This window comes from Rhopalosiphum padi, chromosome 3 (assembly GCF_020882245.1).
Source record: "Rhopalosiphum padi isolate XX-2018 chromosome 3, ASM2088224v1, whole genome shotgun sequence".
NCBI lineage: Eukaryota > Metazoa > Arthropoda > Insecta > Hemiptera > Aphididae > Rhopalosiphum > Rhopalosiphum padi.
In genome coordinates this window covers 72,028,286-72,050,868 of record NC_083599.1, presented here as the reverse complement: position 1 = coordinate 72,050,868, position 22,583 = coordinate 72,028,286, and the positions used below count along the sequence as shown (strand labels likewise).

Below are 22,583 nucleotides of genomic sequence, written 5' to 3'. Positions count from 1 at the left end.
GCTCTGATTTCGCACTTCACCTGTATTATAATATTGGTCCTGCAAAATAATCTGAGCTGGTGCTATAGTACTTTTCTGTACATTAGTAAATTAGTTTATTTGATTCCCCATACCCCAATTAGATATCCTGTGTCCTGTATCCGTGTCTGTCTACTAATAGTAAGACGGTGAATACATTTTTCCTTAGTGTACTGGAACGTTTTTTGTGTGCGACGATTAATCACTAAATTTTATACATGTATTGCAACGGTAACCTGATGGTCAATGATGCAGTATACAATTGAAACCTATATAGCACAGCAAAACCAGTGCCGCAACTAGGTTTTGTAGGGTTCATGGTGTAAAAATTGTTATGTGGCCCCTGTTGTGTACTTAAGTCTAAAATTAAACAAAGTAAATAATACGTATAATATAATATTATATGACTTTTTTTTTTATATAATTACTGAATTATAAACATACTTTTGTATATTAATAAAATAATAATTTGTACCAAATATTGAAGTATGTAACAGAACTCAAAAATCTCATGAAAAATGTATTTATTTTTAGTTATTTTTGGGTTAGATTTATTCGTTTATATTATTTATTTAATATTACAATACATTAATTACAATATATACATAAATGGTGTGACATTACGTCTCAGTAATATGACGAAGGTGGATTCAAAAATGGATATTGCAAAAGATAAATGAGAAATAGAGCATGCAAAATAGGTAAATATTCAAATATAGGTATACTTATAATTTATTTTGACTTACGATCTTTAAATATTGTAAAAGTTCAACAGAAATTAAAATTAAATAATTGTTTAGTTTTAAAAAAAATATAGTTTAAAATAAATATTTAATACAGTTTAAATTACTTTTGTATTAATATTTAATAATATGTATAATAATTAATCATTGTTATACCTGTTCGAATACGGATCCTCTCGGCGCGTTTCGAACGGATTAAAGGCGGCGGCAGCGCTAATGACAGTCCGGGCTTTAAAGTTATTTTTCCCTTCCGGGTGGTCATGCTGCGTGATCGCCGCCAACTTGTCGTCGCCGTCCCGGCCGGATCGTCGATTCGTGTCGCGTACCAGTCGCGCCGTTGAAAGTGCAGCAGTACTGTTGTTGCCGTACCTTTTTGGCCGGTGTGGGCATTCGTTTGTATATTATGGGCAAAACGTGTCTTCGGGCCAAGTCCATGTTTGTTTTGTCGCGATGTGTCGTTACTCGTTAGTGTCAACTGTCAACATCGTAAGCCGCCGCCATATTATCCTAAAGTCGGTTGAAAGATTGTAATATAATATATGAATGTCTATGATATTCTGTCTAATATAGATATATATGATAGTGTGTGTGTAGTGTGTGATACACTGATACGCATACGTCTATATAGTCAATTATAATATTCGTTACTCGTGTCGTGTGCGAACCGCGTACTTGTGCATTATGGTTACTGTGCGATCACGTTCTGGCCAATGGCCATATTATATCGGCCTTTTATTCAGTGTGTAGCGTGTCATTTTTAGCCGCATTAATATTTAATACATGAAGCAACCGCCGCGGACATGTGTTCTATATATGTATATGTTACGGGCAATGTGGAGTACCGGTCAATGTGGTCCTGCCCGGGCAATGTAGGTAAATCACGAATTTTTTTTTAACCAACTAATATTATTTTTTATTATTATAAATTATAATTATTACCTACCTATTTATAGTATTGATTTTTTTTTTAAAACAATGATTAGGTATTAATTTTATTCGTGTATCATAATATTACAAATATTTTGATGGAATAACAAAATAAATTAACAAGTATGTATCATCATTCTATTTTTATAAACGACACTATATTATATTTCGTTACTTAGTACATATTTTAAAAATTGAATCCAAATTTTACGAACATTCGAACAAAGTTATCGAAACAAAAAAGACTAACAGTACTTTTATTAGTAAATCTAAATATTATGAAATAATTAATTATTTATAATTATTTAAAACAACTAGAGAAAGAGCTAGAGAAGAAAATCAATTCAAAATTAATGAAAAAATATGATGTAATGACAGTACTAAAGGAGTTGAAAAATTAATTGTGCCAGTAACTGCAGAAGGTAATTTATTGTATGCTATTGAAAATTATATGCTTATAATGAAGAGTTATTTAAAAGTTTACATGAAATATATTTATCTATTGGGTACGGTGATAGAAATCGTATGGAATATGAAATAAATATAATATTTAAAAATATAACTAGAGAAACAATAATGTTATATTTAAATTTTTGCTAGTCATGTGCAAGAAAAGGAAATACAGTGAATCTCACTACGTCAACGAGCACGGCCTATTAGTCTGTTCCGCCAGTACTAGTGATGGTAAACTGCTAATTATTTATTTAGCATTACCTATTGCTAATGCTATTTCAAAATAGTAGTGAAAAATAGCAGCTATTGCTATTTTCTTAAAAATCACCTAATTGTTGTTATTTGAATGTATGTTGCTAATAGCAGGTATTACCACAGAATAGATTAAATACTAATAGCAGCATACTGGGTAATAGATAATTTGCCAATATAATAAAAGACTATATAACTATTTTCTAAGTAAAATAAATGAGTTAAATGAAATAAAATAAAAAAGTAATACCACATAATTTTTAAGGTAAATAGCAGTGGCGAATGCTGCCTCTGATGTATGGGCATGCTCATTAATTATCATAATTTATTATAGTTCTATGTAATTTATAATTAATAAATAATACACAAATTTGTATTAATTTATAAATAAGACTTTAATTTAATATATATACATATACAATAGCACTTACTTAAATAATACATACACTATACACATTTAATACACTAGAACCTGTTAACCAAATAGTATTATCATATGTGAATTATTAAAATGTCGAATATATTCTCTTTTTTTATCTTTGTGAACACTTGTCAGATTAGGAATTACTGGGCAAGGCCTACCTATTTTAATAATTTCATTTTTTTTCAGAAAAAGATCTCCTTGAAAAAGGCTTAAAAATCAAGTCACTTATAACACAATATTCAGTTTCAACGATAGCCATAATATTATTTAAAATAATAAACTTATTATAGTACTAAATAGTAAACACTAGTAAACTAAGTAATATTTAAAAATAGCAAAATAAAACAGAACGAGAAAAAATTGTCTTAACTAGTACACGTAAATTACGTACGTTGACGAAGCGCAACAGAATGAGCATGCCCTGGGTGATTAATACTGCGGCTGCTAGTAGAGCTGGTATTGGAATAACTGGTTTTTTTACAGCGATAACAAGGGTCGTATAGCTTGCGCACACATCTATCGCATGCTCTGGCATTAAATGTTACAATAAAGATATACACAGATAAGTATAACAGAAATAAATTAATTATTGTAACACATTATATTTCTTTTAAAATTCGTAATATAATATTGATTGTAAAATAATTTTTGTATTTTGATTAATAACGTTTTTATTTCTAAGCATGCGGCGTATGCTGAGCATGCCTGGAGAATTCGCCACTGGTAAATAGTATATACCTACCTATTTATGAACACTACAATACTAGGTAGAATACTACATTAAATCTTAATACAAATGAAAATCAAATCCCAAAACTCATTCCTTGTTCAGTTGTTCTTACTAAACTCTATTCTGCAGTGAAGTATTAGTGGGTGTTTTATAATAATATATTAAATATTATAATAATAAAAATGAGTAATGTTTGATCACATTTTTATGTGATTGATGATTCTACTTTTGCTAAATCTGACATTTGTAAACGAAAATAGTCCTTTAAAACAAGTGTCACCAATTTAAAAACGCATCTTGCTAAGGCACATTGGATCCAAATGACTGCAAATCAAGTAAATATTTTAAATTTTAAAAATTAACGGGAAGGTAACCTTAATATGATTATTAATTAATATATTTTTCCTTAAAAACAAAAACAATTGAAAATTTTATACCAATTAAACTGATACAAAAGTTGAATATTTAATTAATAATTAACATTGTATATTTGTTTTGAAATCGAGGGACTACTTGCACAATATAAAATATAAATACATAGTAAAAACTAAAAAATTAACGTTGTAGGTACTTAATAATATTATAATCACTTAACCCAATAAAATTAAATATATTTAATATTAAATATTATAATGAAACGTATGTCTTATTATACAAGCTACAGATTCCTAAGAAAATTATATAAAAAAAATTAATAATTATAATACTTAAATTTTATTATTTATTAGGTGTAATTGTACATTAATAATAATAACAAATCAAGCAAATTAAAATAAAAACACTACATATAAAATACTATTTAAATAAAATGAGTTGTTTAGTTTTAATCAATAATTTACAGTAAATAAATTTCTATACACAGTTGAAAATGACCAGTTAATTGATGATCCATCCTCAGCTTCAATTTCACAATGTGTACCTTCAACTTCTACATCGTTATCTATAACATCACAGACAGATATTAATAATCCTGATCAACCTATTACTCGTAAAAGGAAACAGACTGCAATCACCTCATTTGTGCCCAAAAAAATGACATATGATGTTCAAAAAAAGATTGACGAGAGTCTTCTTAAATTCTTTACTAAAGATTTTCAGCCTTTTAACTTAATTGTCCAAGATGCATTAAAGTTACAATTTTGTTTAATTGAGAAAATAAAATGTAATGTTACTCACTTCCGAAAAAGCAGTAAAGCTAATCATAAACTCAATGTGTACCAAACAAGCAATGGATCTAAAGTACCAAAGAAGTTGTTGCAAGACATTAGTACACGGTGGAATTCAATATATTATATGTTAGATCGTTTTGTTGAATTGGAGGATGCAATTAGAGCTACTCTAAGATTATTAGATAGCCCTCCTAATGGGCTTACTACAGACAAATGGACAGTTGTTAAGGAGCTAGTTCAAGTGCTACATCCTTTTGAGCTACAAAGGCGGTTAGTGGCAGCAAGTATATGACCACTTCTATAATTATAGTAATTGCTCATGCGCTTAAAAATGTTTGTGAGCAGATGATTAAAAACAATTTTAGAAAAGAAGGAATAAATGTTCTACAAGAGTTAATAAATAACATGAAACATAGTGACAGATGGGGTACAATAGAAAATAGTAAGACATATTTTTTCTGGCGTTGTACATATTATTTCTCTTAACATATCGAATGTCACATGCTTGCAGATCTCGAGTGTCAGGTTTATTGTTTATTGCACTACCAGTAATTTTTTGAAATTAACAACAAAATATATAATACATCATTAAACAATTATATTATTTAATTTTTTTTTATAGATATTGTTAGTTGTAAATTAAAAATATTATTTTGAAAGTATAAATATAAATACCTTCAATTACTAATTCTTTTCTACATGCTGGTTTTGAAGGATCGTTGTAACCTCTGTGTTTCGAATTGTCCGTTTTACATGTTCTTATTTTGGCAATTCAACTAATACTTCATGTGGTACATTACTCACAGACTCGGCAAATATTTGACTCGGTGTTGCATAGGATATTTGTGCTTTTTCGTTCATTTTGTTTTGTAATTTTAAAGCAGCGACTGCATTTTTATTAGAAGTATGAACACGATCATGGTCAATACTAATAAATATTGGTTTTTCAATACCCAAACTCGTCTTAAGTACACTCGGACACTTTAACGTGGTAAATTTAGAACATCGCTAACGTATAAAATTGGAGCACTCTTTTTGAAAATAATAAAGAAATCCGATGTGCGCAATTTTAGGTTTTTTACTATTAGTTTTAATAATTTCAATAGCCTGTTCCATGTTTGTGTGTAGGTATACTATCGTGTACTAAGTGTGTACTGCACAGACATATAATATGTGGTCCACTACAAATCGTTGCTAATTTTTCTTGAACAATACAATATTTGAACATGGTCATACCCATTTATTTTAAGATAGCGAGTATCCAGATTATGTTCGTGAGCCCATTACAGATAATATAGATAGGTGTTACTTTTTACCTTATTTTATATAATATCAAAGATACACACTACACCACATAATAATATAACAATTACTGTAACATTTGAAGTTCTCATATCTATACATTATGGTCAAAATGTTATAGAAGACGTAATATTTTATTTCAGGCTATTATATATATATATATATATATAATTTTTTTCAAGGCTGGGCATTAACGAATTAAAAGTAAAAATTAAGTTAAAACGTTAAATTAATTAAATCGTTGCTTTTTTTTCAAATAAACTTTTAACTTAATAAGTTACTTTTTTTTAAAATTAATGTGTTAACTTCGAGTTAATTTTATTCAAACATCTAAGTTAAGTTAATTTTCGTCCAAAAAATAATGCAAATTTTTTAATGAGATTTTTAGAAAAGTAGGTTTTTGATAGCTAGTTAATATTTAATGTGTTATACAAATAATAATAATTAATATAAATTAATGTAATCTGGGGATTTTTTTTCCCGGGGATTTTTATTCCGGGATTCCAATTGTTATTTGGAATTTTATTTTAAAACCCATTGGTTAAAAAAGTTGCTTGAAAGTTTTTAAGTCAAAATATTTTGAGTTGTTTAATATACATAAGTTATCTTACTAAAAAATATCAGCTCAGTTAAAATTTTTGGTTTTTAATTATTATAATTTAATTTTGTAATTGTATTTTTATGTTTATAAATGGTATACGACATTCGATTTTGAAATATGTTATTATAGTTTAAATATTAATAATAATTTGGTTCATAAACTGTACTTTTATTTATTTGTACTTTTAATATTTTGCTAGAAAGAGAAAGGATTTTTAAAAATCGTAAAAACTGAGGTCGCAATTAGGAATAACCTTTTTTTCTAGATTTCTTTGGGACGAAACTAGTATGCACGCGGCTTAACGACATTATAATGATTTTTATCATAAGCGCGTACTTCACTACTTACCATCAAATTCATAAGTGTTGGATCCTATAGAACATAGTCGGTATTGTATACTTGTAAATAAATAAATCATATTACTTTATTCCTATAATACTCGTGATGGTTGTGTTCGGAACACTGTAGGCGTGTTATATGCGTAGGGCCGTAGGCACTAGGCAAAGAACATACATAGTTGAAAAAAAAATGATCACTCCATGATAGGTATAATTAATATGAAGCTAATAGTATTAATATGGCTAATTATATTTACTATGAATCGTCGTTTAATTATTTAAGCTGCAACTGTACTGTTCGAAATACTAAAATTCATCATAATAATATGCTATTGTGTATTTGTGTTTTATTCATGTTCTACAAACGCACAACACATTATGTTTTCTTTTTTTAATATATATTATCATCTAGAATCTAGATTTATTTATAGTGAAGAGTATTTAAGAGTTTAAAAACATTTTAAAAATGAATTATTCGATAAAAAATTATAAATATACCCATAAATAATATTATATAATATTAAATACAAATATTGTATCGTACTATTTGTACATCAATTTAACCTTTGTATCATAATTCATAATTAATAATATGTAATATACTCGTACGACCTATAATATACATTTTTTTGAATATTTTATTGAAATTTATTCGTGTTTCGTTAACTATTTAATGGATCGTTCAGTATACATTTTATAATTCGTATAGGTTTTGTAAAATTAAAAATTCGATTATCCTGTATAGCCTTATATATATAAAAATAAATAAATATATAAGGTTTTATGATTTTCGGTAAAAAACCTGCTTGGTTTAAATTGAAAGACGTAAGTTCCGATCGTGGCCGTATTATTATAAATTATAATCGGTATTCGATAAAGAAGACGGTCCCATACTCCCACAAATAAGTCGAAGGTGGAGAGCAATACGTGAGATCCAAATATTTTCATGGCTTTATAGAAAAATAACTATTGTAACGCACTGGACACGACCCATTTCAATATATATTTCCTGTAGTTCGTTTCATTTCTAAAACGACCCGTCAGTTACCATTCTTACGGGGCGGGGTACGGCACTGTATAAAACATGGAAAGCAACAATAACACCTAAAATGCCATACGTATAAAAGCTATGGTACAAATACCACCCACAAAGAAAACGGTCACACGTTTTATAAGCAGAAACTATACATGAGGTCAATTTATTTTACTTATCACTGAATGGGGTAGACTAAAGAAACGAGAAACACAATGGAGAAGACAAGATCTTGCAGTGCACGTGTTTCCAAGGGGATCCAAATGCCCGACTTTCTGATGCCGTACTGCGTACTGCGTTATTTTTGTTCAAAAATATGTCTGTCGAAATAAAATTTCGGCACGTCGTGGAATGAATATCTATTAATAAGTATGACCTACCTACCATTTTAAAAGGTTTCCATAAGAACGCACGTCGTACGATGTGAACCGTAAAAAAATCATTGTCGCCATCAGTCTATAAATCTTTATATTGTAAAAAGTAAAATACAAAAGTGTCATTTGTAGTTACGTTATTATTGATGTACTTGGCGGTTCTACATAACATCGGGCGCCAAGATTCTGTTGGTATACTGCACTATACAATATATAATATATATGAGGTGTTTCTATACTTACCCACTGGAATAAAAGGACTGTTTTTGTATTACTGTGGTAGTGATATTGTGTTATATGGTACTTAATACCATACTAAAAATTATACTACATTTGCACATTTTGTTTTGCACATAAGTAAAATTACATTTACGTTTGTAAATACACGTATACACTTTAGTATATTACACATAAATTTCTGTACTGTACACTAAAATAGGAACTGATTACGAACATGCAAAACATATTAATACTTATAATATTTTATTAATAAAATTAGTTTAATTTATGGGTAAATAAACGTTTTGGTTATTTTGAATGTGATATTAATATATTATTATAAACCAGTGGCAGTTAAACTTTTTTGGCCGCAAATCTACTAAAAATATACTTCACTTTTGAGGATCGACTTCCATAAAAAACCTAACCACCATGATTTTCGTAAGCATAGGCTAAAAATAAATTCTAACACAATCGACTTTGAAATCGTTTGCGATCGACCGTTTGGCCGCCCCTGTTATAAACAAAGATTTGAAAGTGCTAATTTTAAAATTGGATTTCCGAACATTATTTTTTTGTCACACGACATATTTTATACTCTTTTGCCTGTCGTTTATATTTTATTCAGGAATTTTTCCAATAACATTTTTCGTATCATTTCAGCTCAACATCAACATGAAATTATTCATTCTAAGTTTGTTCGTAATTATGGCAGTCACTGTACATGTACAGGCGATGCCGACCAATGATGCAACCGACGCGATTCATCAAACACCAGAAAAAGTACAGCATCAGCTCCCGCATAAAGAAGGTAAAAAAATTATAATCTTTATCGTTATAAAATATTTATAGATATTATTTTTTGTGCATGTATATTTTTATTTATTGTTAAGACTTATTACTTTATTTTACCATTACCAATGTTATTATTTTATTTTGTTTTATTATTTCTAAACATTATATATTATTGATTTGCTTTTAATTTTTTATATTTTTTTCTACTATGATAGTTGTAAATACTTTATAAGTACTTCTTACAATCTAATATTTCACAATTTTACTCCACTAAAAATAAAAAATAATAATAATGGTAAATTGGTAATAAAATGATATAATATGCTGAGGATATTATCTATTATATAAACTTAATGATATTTAAAAAAGCTTATATTATACCTAGTAGCAAAAAAATATTTTTTAAATGTTTAAAAATAAAGTTAAAAATGGTTTATGCATTATTTGATAAATGTTAAATGGCCTTTTTTCCAATCAAAATAAAATGTTAAAACATTATTTTAAATACATTTGATTCATATTATTTGAAAATAATATTTTTAAAAACATTATTTAAATGATTACAAATGATTAAAAAATCTCATAAATCATTTAAAAATATTTTTAATACTTAACAATTGTGAGAAAAAGCATTTTTTAATATTTTAAAATGAAAAACAGATATTTAAAATACTCATTGTATTTCCATTTTTATATCTATAAATAATTAGAAAATAATACTCATAATATGAACAAATTCTTTGTTCCTTTATTAATAAATTGTAATATTTAAATAACCAATAATAAGTCTGATTCTGTGATGTGAATAATATTATCAAAAAAAAAAAATAATAAAAATAACAAAAATTAAAATTAAATAAGTTAATTTGTGCCCGTTTGATCGTCATGTTTTTAGTTGTTAGAATTTCACTGAGATGGTAACATTTTGTGTTGATAATTAGTAATGTGTCCAGTGTTATCTTGTTTTTTTTAATACGATTTGAACCCTTTAAAAAAGTTTATATATATACATTAATTATTACAATAAATTTAAATGATATACCTTTTAAAATTATTCATATAGTTGCATTTTGTTTAGATTTAAAATTGGAACATCAATTAAAATACTATTTTGTAGATGTGAAAATTTTTTTTTTCAATTGCAATCATTGTGATTTTTATCGTTTAAACTCAGCCATAAAAAACAATTTTAGGTGAAAACTTATTACATAATATGTTGCATGCGGGTATGAGAGAAAAAACAAATATTGCACTAACATACTCTTAAATATGAAATATGTAAATGATTATTTATTTTTTATTAACATTGGCGCGCAAGTAACTATCGCTTTTATACCTACTTATGTAATATTGTCATATTTTTATACATCACTTCATAAAAATGAATAATGATAATTAATGAATATATTTACAAGAGATGGGTGAAAAATTCAGAAAGAAGAGGTGCAGTTGGTTCTCAGATCCAACAACAACAACAGCAGGGTACAGCGACCCAAATTTTGGTCATCCCCCAAAAGCCTGGGATCCCGTCGAACCATTTGAAAAAGAAAATAAATACTTTGGGACGACACGCAGCCCAATTAGGAAAAGAGATCCACAGCATAAGCAATTTGATTATGGTGTTAATGACAATAAGTTCATATTTGACATTTGGAAAAAAAAATAAATACTTTGGGACGACACATAGCACCCAATAAGAAAATAAGAAGATTACAAACTAAATTTATTTATCATGTTAAATATTAAAATTCTTAACAAATTCTAATTTTTTGTCTGCTATTAAATTAAGTATGACTTACATCAATTAAACATTACATAAATAATAAATAAATCGATTATTATTATCTGTATCTTGTTGTTATTTTAAACATAGAATCTTGTTAATTTCCACAAGTGGTATGAACGCCAATGATCTGCTTTACTGCTATCTAAAAAAATATAGTAAGTTAAATATATATATAAGATGAATAATAACTTGTGATTTAGTGTTTAATAAGTAGTTAAAAATATGAATTGGTAATATTCGTCAAAATAATTATATAAATGATTATTTTATATTGTTTATGAAGTATCAGTTTTAATGAAACATATAAAAGATAATAATGAAAAATAAGAATAATTTTCCTAATCTAGTAGTCAAGGTTTCAAGACACTAACTTGAGAATTGATTGTATTAAAAACAGTTAAAAATATGAATTGGTAATATTCGTCAAAATTATTATATAAATGATTATTTAATATTGTTTATGAAGTATCAGGTTTAATGAAACATATGAAAGATAACAATGAAAAATAAGAATAATTTTCCTAATCTAGTAGTCAAGATTTCAAGACACTAACTTGAGAATTGATTGTTTTATACACAGTTAAAAATATGAATTGGTAATATTCGTCAAAAATAATATACAAATATGTTTTATAGTGTACTCTTTATATCAGCATAAATGAAATATAGGAAAGTTAATAACAAAAAATTATAATCATTTTCCTTAACTAGTAGTCAGAGTTTCATGACACTAACTTGAGAAATGCTTGTTATATAAAAAGTTAAAATTATGATTTAATAACATTCGTCAAAATTATCATATAAACGTAGCAAAAATAAAAAGATTTATATAGCTATGGCAAATTTTATGTTTGAAGATTACAAGCTAAATGTCTTTACCAAATTATTTATTCAGATTATTAACAAATTCTTATTTTTTTAACTACTAATAAAATCAGTATGAATAACATTCATTCAGCATTTCACGTACATTGCATAAATCGATTAGTATTATCTGTTTCTTGTTGTTATTTTTAACATAGAATCTTGTTAATTTCTCCAAGTGGTATGAACGCCAATAAACTGCTTTACTGCTATCTAAAAAAATGTAGTGAGTTAAATATATATATAAGATGAATAATAACTTGTGATTTAGTGTTTAATAAGTAGTTAAAAATATGAATTGGTAATATTCGTCAAAATTATTATACAAATATGTTTTATAGTGTACTCTTTATATCAGCATAAATGAAATATATGGAAGATAATAATGAAAAATAAGAATAATTTTCCTAATCTAGTAGTCAAGGTTTCAAGACACTAACTTGAGAATTGATTGTTTTATAAACGGTTAAAAATATGAAATGGTAATATTCATCAAAACTATTATACAAATATGTTTTATAGTGTACTCTTTATATCAGCATAAATGAAATATAGGAAAGTTAATAACGAAAAATTAGAATCATTTTCCTTAACTAGTTGTCAGAGTTTCATGACACTAACTTGAGAATTGCTTGTTTTATAAAAAGTTAAAATTATGATTTAGTAACATTCGTCAAAATTATCATATAAACGTAGCAAAAATAAAAAGATTTATATAGCTATGGCAAATTTTAAGTTTGAAGATTACAAGCTAAATGTCTTTACCAAATTATTTATTCAGATTATTAACAAATTCTTATTTTTTTAACTACTATTAAAATCAGTATGAATAACATTCATTCAGCATTTCACGTACATTGCATAAATCGATTAGTATTATCTGTTTCTTGTTGTTATTTTTAACATAGAATCTTGTTAATTTCTCCAAGTGGTATGAACTCCAATGAACTGCTTTACTGCTATCTAAAAAAATGTAGTAAGTTAAATATATATATAAGACGAGTAATAACTTGTGATTTAGTGTTTAATAAGTAGTTAAAAATATGAATTGGTAATATTCGTCAAAATAATTATATAAATGATTATTTTATATTGTTTATGAAGTATCAGTTTTAATGAAACATATGAAAGATAATAATGAAAAATAAGAATAATTTTCCTAATCTAGTAGTCAAGGTTTCAAGACACTAACTTGAGAATTGATTGTATTAAAAACAGTTAAAAATATGAATTGGTAATATTCGTCAAAATTATTATATAAATGATTATTTAATATTGTTTATGAAGTATCAGGTTTAATGAAACATATGAAAGATAACAATGAAAAATAAGAATAATTTTCCTAATCTAGTAGTCAAGATTTCAAGACACTAACTTGAGAATTGATTGTTTTATAAACAGTTAAAAATATGAATTGGTAATATTCGTCAAAAATAATATACAAATATGTTTTATAGTGTACTCTTTATATCAGCATAAATGAAATATATGGAAGATAATAATGAAAAATAAGAATAATTTCCTAATCTAATAGTCAAGGTTTCAAGACACTAACTTGAGAATTGATTGTTTTATAAACGGTTAAAAATATGAAATGGTAATATTCGTCAAAACTATTATACAAATATGTTTTATAGTGTACTCTTTATATCAGCATAAATGAAATATAGGAAAGTCAATAACAAAAAATTATAATCATTTTCCTTAACTAGTAGTCAGAGTTTCATGACACTAACTTGAGAACAGCTTGTTTTATAAAAAGTTAAAATTATGATTTAGTAACATTCGTCAAAATTATCATATAAACGTATCAAAAATAAAAAGATTTATATAGCTATTGCAGATTTTAAGTTTGAAGATTACAAGCTAAATGTCTTTACCAAATTATTTATTCAGATTATTAACAAATTCTTATTTTTTAACTACTATTAAAATCAGTATGAATAACATTCATTCAGCATTTCACGTACATTGCAAAAATCGATTAGTATTATCTGTATCTTGTTGTTATTTTTAACATAGAATCTTGTTAATTTCTCCAAGTGGTATGAACGCCAATGAACTGCTTTACTGCTATCTAAAAAAATGTAGTAAGTTAAATATATATATAAGATGAATATTAACTTGTGATTTAGTGTTTAATAAGTAGTTAAAAATATGAATTGGTAATATTCGTCAAAATTATTATACAAATATGTTTTATAGTGTACTCTTTATATCAGCATAAATGAAATATATGGAAGATAATAATGAAAAATAAGAATAATTTTCCTAATCTAGTAGTCAAGGTTTCAAGACACTAACTTGAGAATTGATTGTTTTATAAACTGTTAAAAATATGAAATGGTAATATTCGTCAAAACTATTATACAAATATGTTTTATAGTGTACTCTTTATATCAGCATAAATGAAATATAGGAAAGTTAATAACAAAAAATTATAATCATTTTCCTTAATAGTAGTCAGAGTTTCATGACACTAACTTGAGAAATGCTTGTTTTATAAAAAGTTAAAATTATGATTTAGTAACATTCGTCAAAATTATCATATAAACGTAGCAAAAATAAAAAGATTTATATAGCTATGGCAAATTTTAAGTTTGAAGATTACAAGCTAAATGTCTTTACCAAATTATTTATTCAGATTATTAACAAATTCTTATTTTTTTAACTACTATTAAAATCAGTATGAATAACATTCATTCAGCATTTCACGTACATTGCATAAATCGATTAGTATTATCTGTTTCTTGTTGTTATTTTTAACATAGAATCTTGTTAATTTCTCCAAGTGGTATGAACGCCAATGAACTGCTTTACTGCTATCTAAAAAAATGTAGTAAGTTAAATATATATATAAGATGAGTAATAACTTGTGATTTAGTGTTTAATAAGTAGTTAAAAATATGAATTGGTAATATTCGTCAAAATAATTATATAAATGATTATTTTATATTGTTTATGAAGTATCAGTTTTAATGAAACATATGAAAGATAATAATGAAAAATAAGAATAATTTTCCTAATCTAGTAGTCAAGGTTTCAAGACACTAACTTGAGAATTGATTGTATTAAAAACAGTTAAAAATATGAATTTGTAATATTCGTCAAAAAAATTATACAAATATGTTATATAGTGTACTCTTTATATCAGCATAAATGAAATATAGGAAAGTTAATAACGAAAAATTAGAATCATTTTCCTTAACTAATTGTTAGAGATTCATGACACTAACTTGAGAATTGCTTGTTTTATAAAAAGTTAAAATTATGATTTAGTAACATTCGTCAAAATTATCATATAAACGTAGCAAAAATAAAAAGATTTATATAGCTATGGCAAATTTTATGTTTGAAGATTACAAGCTAATTGTCTTTACCAAATTATTTATTCAGATTATTAACAAATTCTTATTTTTTTAACTACTAATAAAATCAGTATGAATAACATTCATTCAGCATTTCACGTACATTGCATAAATCGATTAGTATTATCTGTTTCTTGTTGTTATTTTTAACATAGAATCTTGTTAATTTCTCCAAGTGGTATGAACGCCAATAAACTGCTTTACTGCTATCTAAAAAAATGTAGTGAGTTAAATATATATATAAGATGAATAATAACTTGTGATTTAGTGTTTAATAAGTAGTTAAAAATATGAATTGGTAATATTCGTCAAAATTATTATACAAATATGTTTTATAGTGTACTCTTTATATCAGCATAAATGAAATATATTGAAGATAATAATGAAAAATAAGAATAATTTTCCTAATCTAGTAGTTAAGGTTTCAAGACACTAACTTGAGAATTGATTGTTTTATAAACGGTTAAAAATATGAAATGGTAATATTCGTCAAAACTATTATACAAATATGTTTTATAGTGTACTCTTTATATCAGCATAAATAAAATATAGGAAAGTTAATAACAAAAAATTATAATCATTTTCCTTAACTAGTTGTCAGAGTTTCATGACACTAACTTGAGAAATGCTTGTTTTATAAAAAGTTAAAATTATGATTTAGTAACATTTGTCAAAATTATCATATAAACGTAGCAAAAATAAAAAGATTTATATAGCTATTGCAGATTTTAAGTTTGAAGATTACAAGCTAAATGTCTTTACCAAATTATTTATTCAGATTATTAACAAATTCTTATTTTTTAACTACTATTAAAATCAGTATGAATAACACTCATTCAGCATTTCACGTACATTGCAAAAATCGATTAGTATTATCTGTATCTTGTTGTTATTTTTAACATAGAATCTTGTTAATTTCTCCAAGTGGTATGAACGCCAATGAACTGCTTTACTGCTATCTAAAAAAATGTAGTAAGTTAAATATATATATAAGATGAATAATAACTTGTGATTTAGTGTTTAATGAGTAGTTAAAAATATGAATTGGTAATATTCGTCAAAATAATTATATAAATGATTATTTTATATTGTTTATTAAGTCTCAGTTTTAATGAAACATATGAAAGATAATAATGAAAAATAAGAATAATTTTCCTAATCTAGTAGTTAAGGTTTCAAGACACTAACTTGAGAATTGATTGTTTTATAAACGGTTAAAAATATGAAATGGTAATATTCGTCAAAACTATTATACAAATATGTTTTATAGTGTACTCTTTATATCAGCATAAATAAAATATAGGAAAGTTAATAACAAAAAATTATAATCATTTTCCTTAACTAGTTGTCAGAGTTTCATGACACTAACTTGAGAAATGCTTGTTTTATAAAAAGTTAAAATTATGATTTAGTAACATTTGTCAAAATTATCATATAAACGTAGCAAAAATAAAAAGATTTATATAGCTATTGCAGATTTTAAGTTTGAAGATTACAAGCTAAATGTCTTTACCAAATTATTTATTCAGATTATTAACAAATTCTTATTTTTTAACTACTATTAAAATCAGTATGAATAACACTCATTCAGCATTTCACGTACATTGCAAAAATCGATTAGTATTATCTGTATCTTGTTGTTATTTTTAACATAGAATCTTGTTAATTTCTCCAAGTGGTATGAACGCCAATGAACTGCTTTACTGCTATCTAAAAAAATGTAGTAAGTTAAATATATATATAAGATGAATAATAACTTGTGATTTAGTGTTTAATGAGTAGTTAAAAATATGAATTGGTAATATTCGTCAAAATAATTATATAAATGATTATTTTATATTGTTTATTAAGTATCAGTTTTAATGAAACATATGAAAGATAATAATGAAAAATAAGAATAATTTTCCTAATCTAGTAGTCAAGGTTTCAAGACACTAACTTGAGAATTGATTGTTTTATAAACGGTTAAAAATATGAAATGGTAATATTCGTCAAAACTATTATACAAATATGTTTTATAGTGTACTCTTTATATCAGCATAAATAAAATATAGGAAAGTTAATAACAAAAAATTATAATCATTTTCCTTAACTAGTTGTCAGAGTTTCATGACACTAACTTGAGAAATGCTTGTTTTATAAAAAGTTAAAATTTTGATTTAGTAACATTCGTCAAAATTATCATATAAACGTAGCAAAAATAAAAAGATTTATATAGCTATTGCAGATTTTAAGTTTGAAGATTACAAGCTAAATGTCTTTACCAAATTATTTATTCAGATTATTAACAAATTCTTATTTTTTAACTACTATTAAAATCAGTATGAATAACATTCATTCAGCATTTCACGTACATTGCAAAAATCGATTAGTATTATCTGTATCTTGTTGTTATTTTTAACATAGAATCTTGTTAATTTCTCCAAATGGTATGAACGCCAATGAACTGCTTTACTGCTATCTAAAAAAATGTAGTAAGTTAAATATATATATAAGATGAATAATAACTTGTGATTTAGTGTTTAATGAGTAGTTAAAAATATGAATTGGTAATATTCGTCAAAATAATTATATAAATGATTATTTTATATTGTTTATTAAGTATCAGTTTTAATGAAACATATGAAAGATAATAATGAAAAATAAGAATAATTTTCCTAATCTAGTAGTCAAGGTTTCAAGACACTAACTTGAGAATTGATTGTAATAAAAACGGTTAAAAATATGAAATAGTAATATTCGTCAAAACTATTATACAAATATGTTTTATAGTGTACTCTTTATATCAGCATAAATGAAATATAGGAAAGTTAATAACGAAAAATTAGAATCATTTTCCTTAACTAGTTGTCAGAGTTTCATGACACTAACTTGAGAATTGCTTGTTTTATAAAAAGTTAAAATTTTGATTTAGTAACATTCGTCAAAATTATCATATAAACGTAGCAAAAATAAAAAGATTTATATAGCTATTGCAGATTTTAAGTTTGAAGATTACAAGCTAAATGTCTTTACCAAATTATTTATTCAGATTATTAACAAATTCTTATTTTTTAACTACTATTAAAATCAGTATGAATAACATTCATTCAGCATTTCACGTACATTGCAAAAATCGATTAGTATTATCTGTATCTTGTTGTTATTTTTAACATAGAATCTTGTTAATTTCTCCAAGTGGTATGAACGCCAATGAACTGCTTTACTGCTATCTAAAAAAATGTAGTAAGTTAAATATATATATAAGATGAATAATAACTTGTGATTTAGTGTTTAATAAGTAGTTAAAAATATGAATTGGTAATATTCGTCAAAATAATTATTTAAATGATTATTTTATATTGTTTATGAAGTATCAGTTTTAATGAAACATATGAAAGATAATAATGAAAAATAAGAATAATTTTCCTAATCTAGTAGTCAAGGTTTCAAGACACTAACTTGAGAATTGATTGTATTAAAACCAGTTAAAAATATGAATTGGTAATATTCGTCAAAATTATTATATAAATGATTATTTTATATTGTTTATTAAGTATCAGTTTTAATGAAACATATGAAAGATAATAATGAAAAATAAGAATAATTTTCCTAATCTAGTAGTCAAGGTTTCAAGACACTAACTTGAGAATTGATTGTAAAAAAAACGGTTAAAAATATGAAATAGTAATATTCGTCAAAACTATTATACAAATATGTTTTATAGTGTACTCTTTATATCAGCATAAATAAAATAAAGGAAAGTTAATAACAAAAAATTATAATCATTTTCCTTAACTAGTTGTCAGAGTTTCATGACACTAAATTGAGAATTGCTTGTTTTATAAAAAGTTAAAATTATGATTTAGTAACATTCGTCAAAATTATCATAAAAACGTAGCAAAAATAAAAAGATTTATATAGCTTATGCAAATTTTAAGTTTGAAGATTACAAGCTAAATGTCTTTACCAAATTATTTATTCAGATTATTGACAAATTCTTATTTTTTAACTACTATTAAAATCAGTATGAATAATATTCATTCAGCATTTCACGTACATTGCAAAAATCGATTAGTATTATCTGTATCTTGTTGTTATTTTTAACATAGAATCTTGTTAATTTCTCCAAGTGGTATGAACGCCAATGAACTGCTTTACTGCTATCAAAAAAAATGTAGTAAGTTAAATATATATATAAGATGAATAATAACTTGTGATTTAGTGTTTAATAAGTAGTTAAAAATATGAATTGGTAATATTCGTCAAAATTATTATACAAATATGTTTTATAGTGTACTCTTTATATCAGCATAAATGAAATATATGGAAGATAATAATGAAAAATAAGAATAATTTTCCTAATCTAGTAGTCAAGGTTTCAAGACACTAACTTGAGAATTGATTGTTTTATAAACGGTTAAAAATATGAAATGGTAATATTCGTCAAAACTATTATACAAATATGTTTTATAGTGTACTCTTTATATCAGCATAAATAACATATAGGAAAGTTAATAACAAAAAATTATAATCATTTTCCTTAACTAGTTGTCAGAGTTTCATGACACTAAATTGAGAATTGATTGTTTTATAAACGGTTAAAAATATGAAATGGTAATATTCGTCAAAACTATTATACAAATATGTTTTATAGTGTACTCTTTATATCAGCATAAATAAAATATAGGAAAGTTAATAACAAAAAATTATAATCATTTTCCTTAACTAGTTGTCACAGTTTCATGACACTAACTTGAGAAATGCTTGTTTTATAAAAAGTTAAAATTTTGATTTAGTAACATTCGTCAAAATTATCATATAAACGTAGCAAAAATAAAAAGATTTATATAGCTATTGCAGATTTTAAGTTTGAAGATTACAAGCTAAATGTCTTTACCAAATTATTTATTCAGATTATTAACAAATTCTTATTTTTTAACTACTATTAAAATCAGTATGAATAACATTCATTCAGCATTTCACGTACATTGCAAAAATCGATTAGTATTATCTGTATCTTGTTGTTATTTTTAACATAGAATCTTGTTAATTTCTCCAAGTGGTATGAACGCCAATGAACTGCTTTACTGCTATCTAAAAAAATGTAGTAAGTTAAATATATATATAAGATGAATAATAACTTGTGATTTAGTGTTTAATGAGTAGTTAAAAATATGAATTGGTAATATTCGTCAAAATAATTATATAAATGATTATTTTATATTGTTTATTAAGTATCAGTTTTAATGAAACATATGAAAGATAATAATGAAAAATAAGAATAATTTTCCTAATCTAGTAGTCAAGGTTTCAAGACACTAACTTGAGAATTGATTGTATTAAAACCAGTTAAAAATATGAATTGGTAATATTCGTCAAAATTATTATATAAATGATTATTTTATATTGTTTATTAAGTATCAGTTTTAATGAAACATATGAAAGATAATAATGAAAAATAAGAATAATTTTCCTAATCTAGTAGTCAAGGTTTCAAGACACTAACTTGAGAATTGATTGTAATAAAAACGGTTAAAAATATGAAATAGTAATATTCGTCAAAACTATTATACAAATATGTTTTATAGTGTACTCTTTATATCAGCATAAATAAAATATAGGAAAGTTAATAACAAAAAATTATAATCATTTTCCTTAACTAGTTGTCAGAGTTTCATGACACTAAATTGAGAATTGCTTGTTTTATAAAAAGTTAAAATTATGATTTAGTAACATTCGTCAAAATTATCATAAAAACGTAGCAAAAATAAAAAGATTTATATAGCTATGGCAAATTTTAAGTTTGAAGATTACAAGCTAAATGTCTTTACCAAATTATTTATTCAGATTATTAACAAATCCTTATTTTTTAACTACTATTAAAATCAGTATGAATAACATTCATTCAGCATTTCACGTACATTGCATAAATCGATTAGTATTATCTGTATCTTGTTGTTATTTTTAACATAGAATCTTGTTAATTTCTCCAAGTGGTATGAACGCCAATGAACTGCTTTACTGCTATCAAAAAAAATGTAGTAAGTTAAATATATATATAAGATGAATAATAACTTGTGATTTAGTGTTTAATAAGTAGTAAAAAATATGAATTGGTAATATTCGTCAAAATTATTATACAAATATGTTTTATAGTGTACTCTTTATATCAGCATAAATGAAATATATGGAAGATAATAATGAAAAATAAGAATAATTTTCCTAATCTAGTAGTCAAGGTTTCAAGACACTAACTTGAGAATTGATTGTTTTATAAACGGTTAAAAATATGAAATGGTAATATTCGTCAAAACTATTATACAAATATGTTTTATAGTGTACTCTTTATATCAGCATAAATAACATATAGGAAAGTTAATAACAAAAAATTATAATCATTTTCCTTAACTAGTTGTCAGAGTTTCATGACACTAAATTGAGAATTGATTGTTTTATAAACGGTTAAAAATATGAAATGGTAATATTCGTCAAAACTATTATACAAATATGTTTTATAGTGTACTCTTTATATCAGCATAAATAAAATATAGGAAAGTTAATAACAAAAAATTATAATCATTTTCCTTAACTAGTTGTCAGAGTTTCATGACACTAACTTGAGAAATGCTTGTTTTATAAAAAGTTAAAATTTTGATTTAGTAACATTCGTCAAAATTATCATATAAACGTAGCAAAAATAAAAAGATTTATATAGCTATTGCAGATTTTAAGTTTGAAGATTACAAGCTAAATGTCTTTACCAAATTATTTATTCAGATTATTAACAAATTCTTATTTTTTAACTACTATTAAAATCAGTATGAATAACATTCATTCAGCATTTCACGTACATTGCAAAAATCGATTAGTATTATTTGTATCTTGTTGTTATTTTTAACATAGAATCTTGTTAATTTCTCCAAGTGGTATGAACGCCAATGAACTGCTTTACTGCTATCTAAAAAAATGTAGTAAGTTAAATATATATATAAGATGAATAATAACTTGTGATTTAGTGTTTAATGAGTAGTTAAAAATATGAATTGGTAATATTCGTCAAAATTATTATATAAATGATTATTTTATATTGTTTATTAAGTATCAGTTTTAATGAAACATATGAAAGATAATAATGAAAAATAAGAATAATTTTCCTAATCTAGTAGTCAAGGTTTCAAGACACTAACTTGAGAATTGATTGTAAT

At 24.9% G+C, this 22,583-nt stretch overlaps 1 protein-coding gene and 1 long non-coding RNA gene across 6 annotated transcripts; one reads left to right on the top strand and one right to left on the bottom strand.

Moving 5' to 3' along the window:
- The first annotated feature begins 1,069 nt into the window (after positions 1-1,069).
- Positions 1,070-11,053, top strand: LOC132927570 (uncharacterized). 2 transcript variants are annotated; one of them, XM_060992120.1, is made up of 3 exons: positions 1,070-1,630; positions 9,247-9,394; positions 10,794-11,053. In XM_060992120.1, the coding sequence occupies exons 1-3, from the start codon at positions 1,562-1,564 to the stop codon at positions 11,042-11,044; spliced, it is 468 nt and encodes a 155-aa protein (XP_060848103.1). In that variant the 5' UTR covers positions 1,070-1,561; the 3' UTR covers positions 11,045-11,053. The 2 variants fall into 2 exon arrangements, with proteins under 2 accessions (XP_060848103.1, XP_060848105.1); XM_060992122.1 differs by having other exon boundaries at positions 1,070-1,634.
- LOC132927571 (uncharacterized) lies at positions 10,087-21,406 on the bottom strand. Of its 4 annotated transcripts, none has more exons than XR_009661765.1 (7): positions 21,300-21,406; positions 15,500-15,606; positions 14,748-14,854; positions 12,885-12,991; positions 12,135-12,241; positions 10,421-11,306; positions 10,087-10,364 (listed from the first exon to the last, which is right to left on the bottom strand). It is a non-coding gene; the product is annotated as an uncharacterized LOC132927571 (long non-coding RNA). The 4 variants fall into 4 exon arrangements; XR_009661767.1 differs by having other exon boundaries at positions 10,098-10,364; positions 11,178-11,306; positions 12,135-12,237; XR_009661766.1 differs by having other exon boundaries at positions 10,098-10,364; positions 11,178-11,306; positions 14,748-14,850.
- Between the last annotated feature and the right edge of the window lie 1,177 nt (positions 21,407-22,583).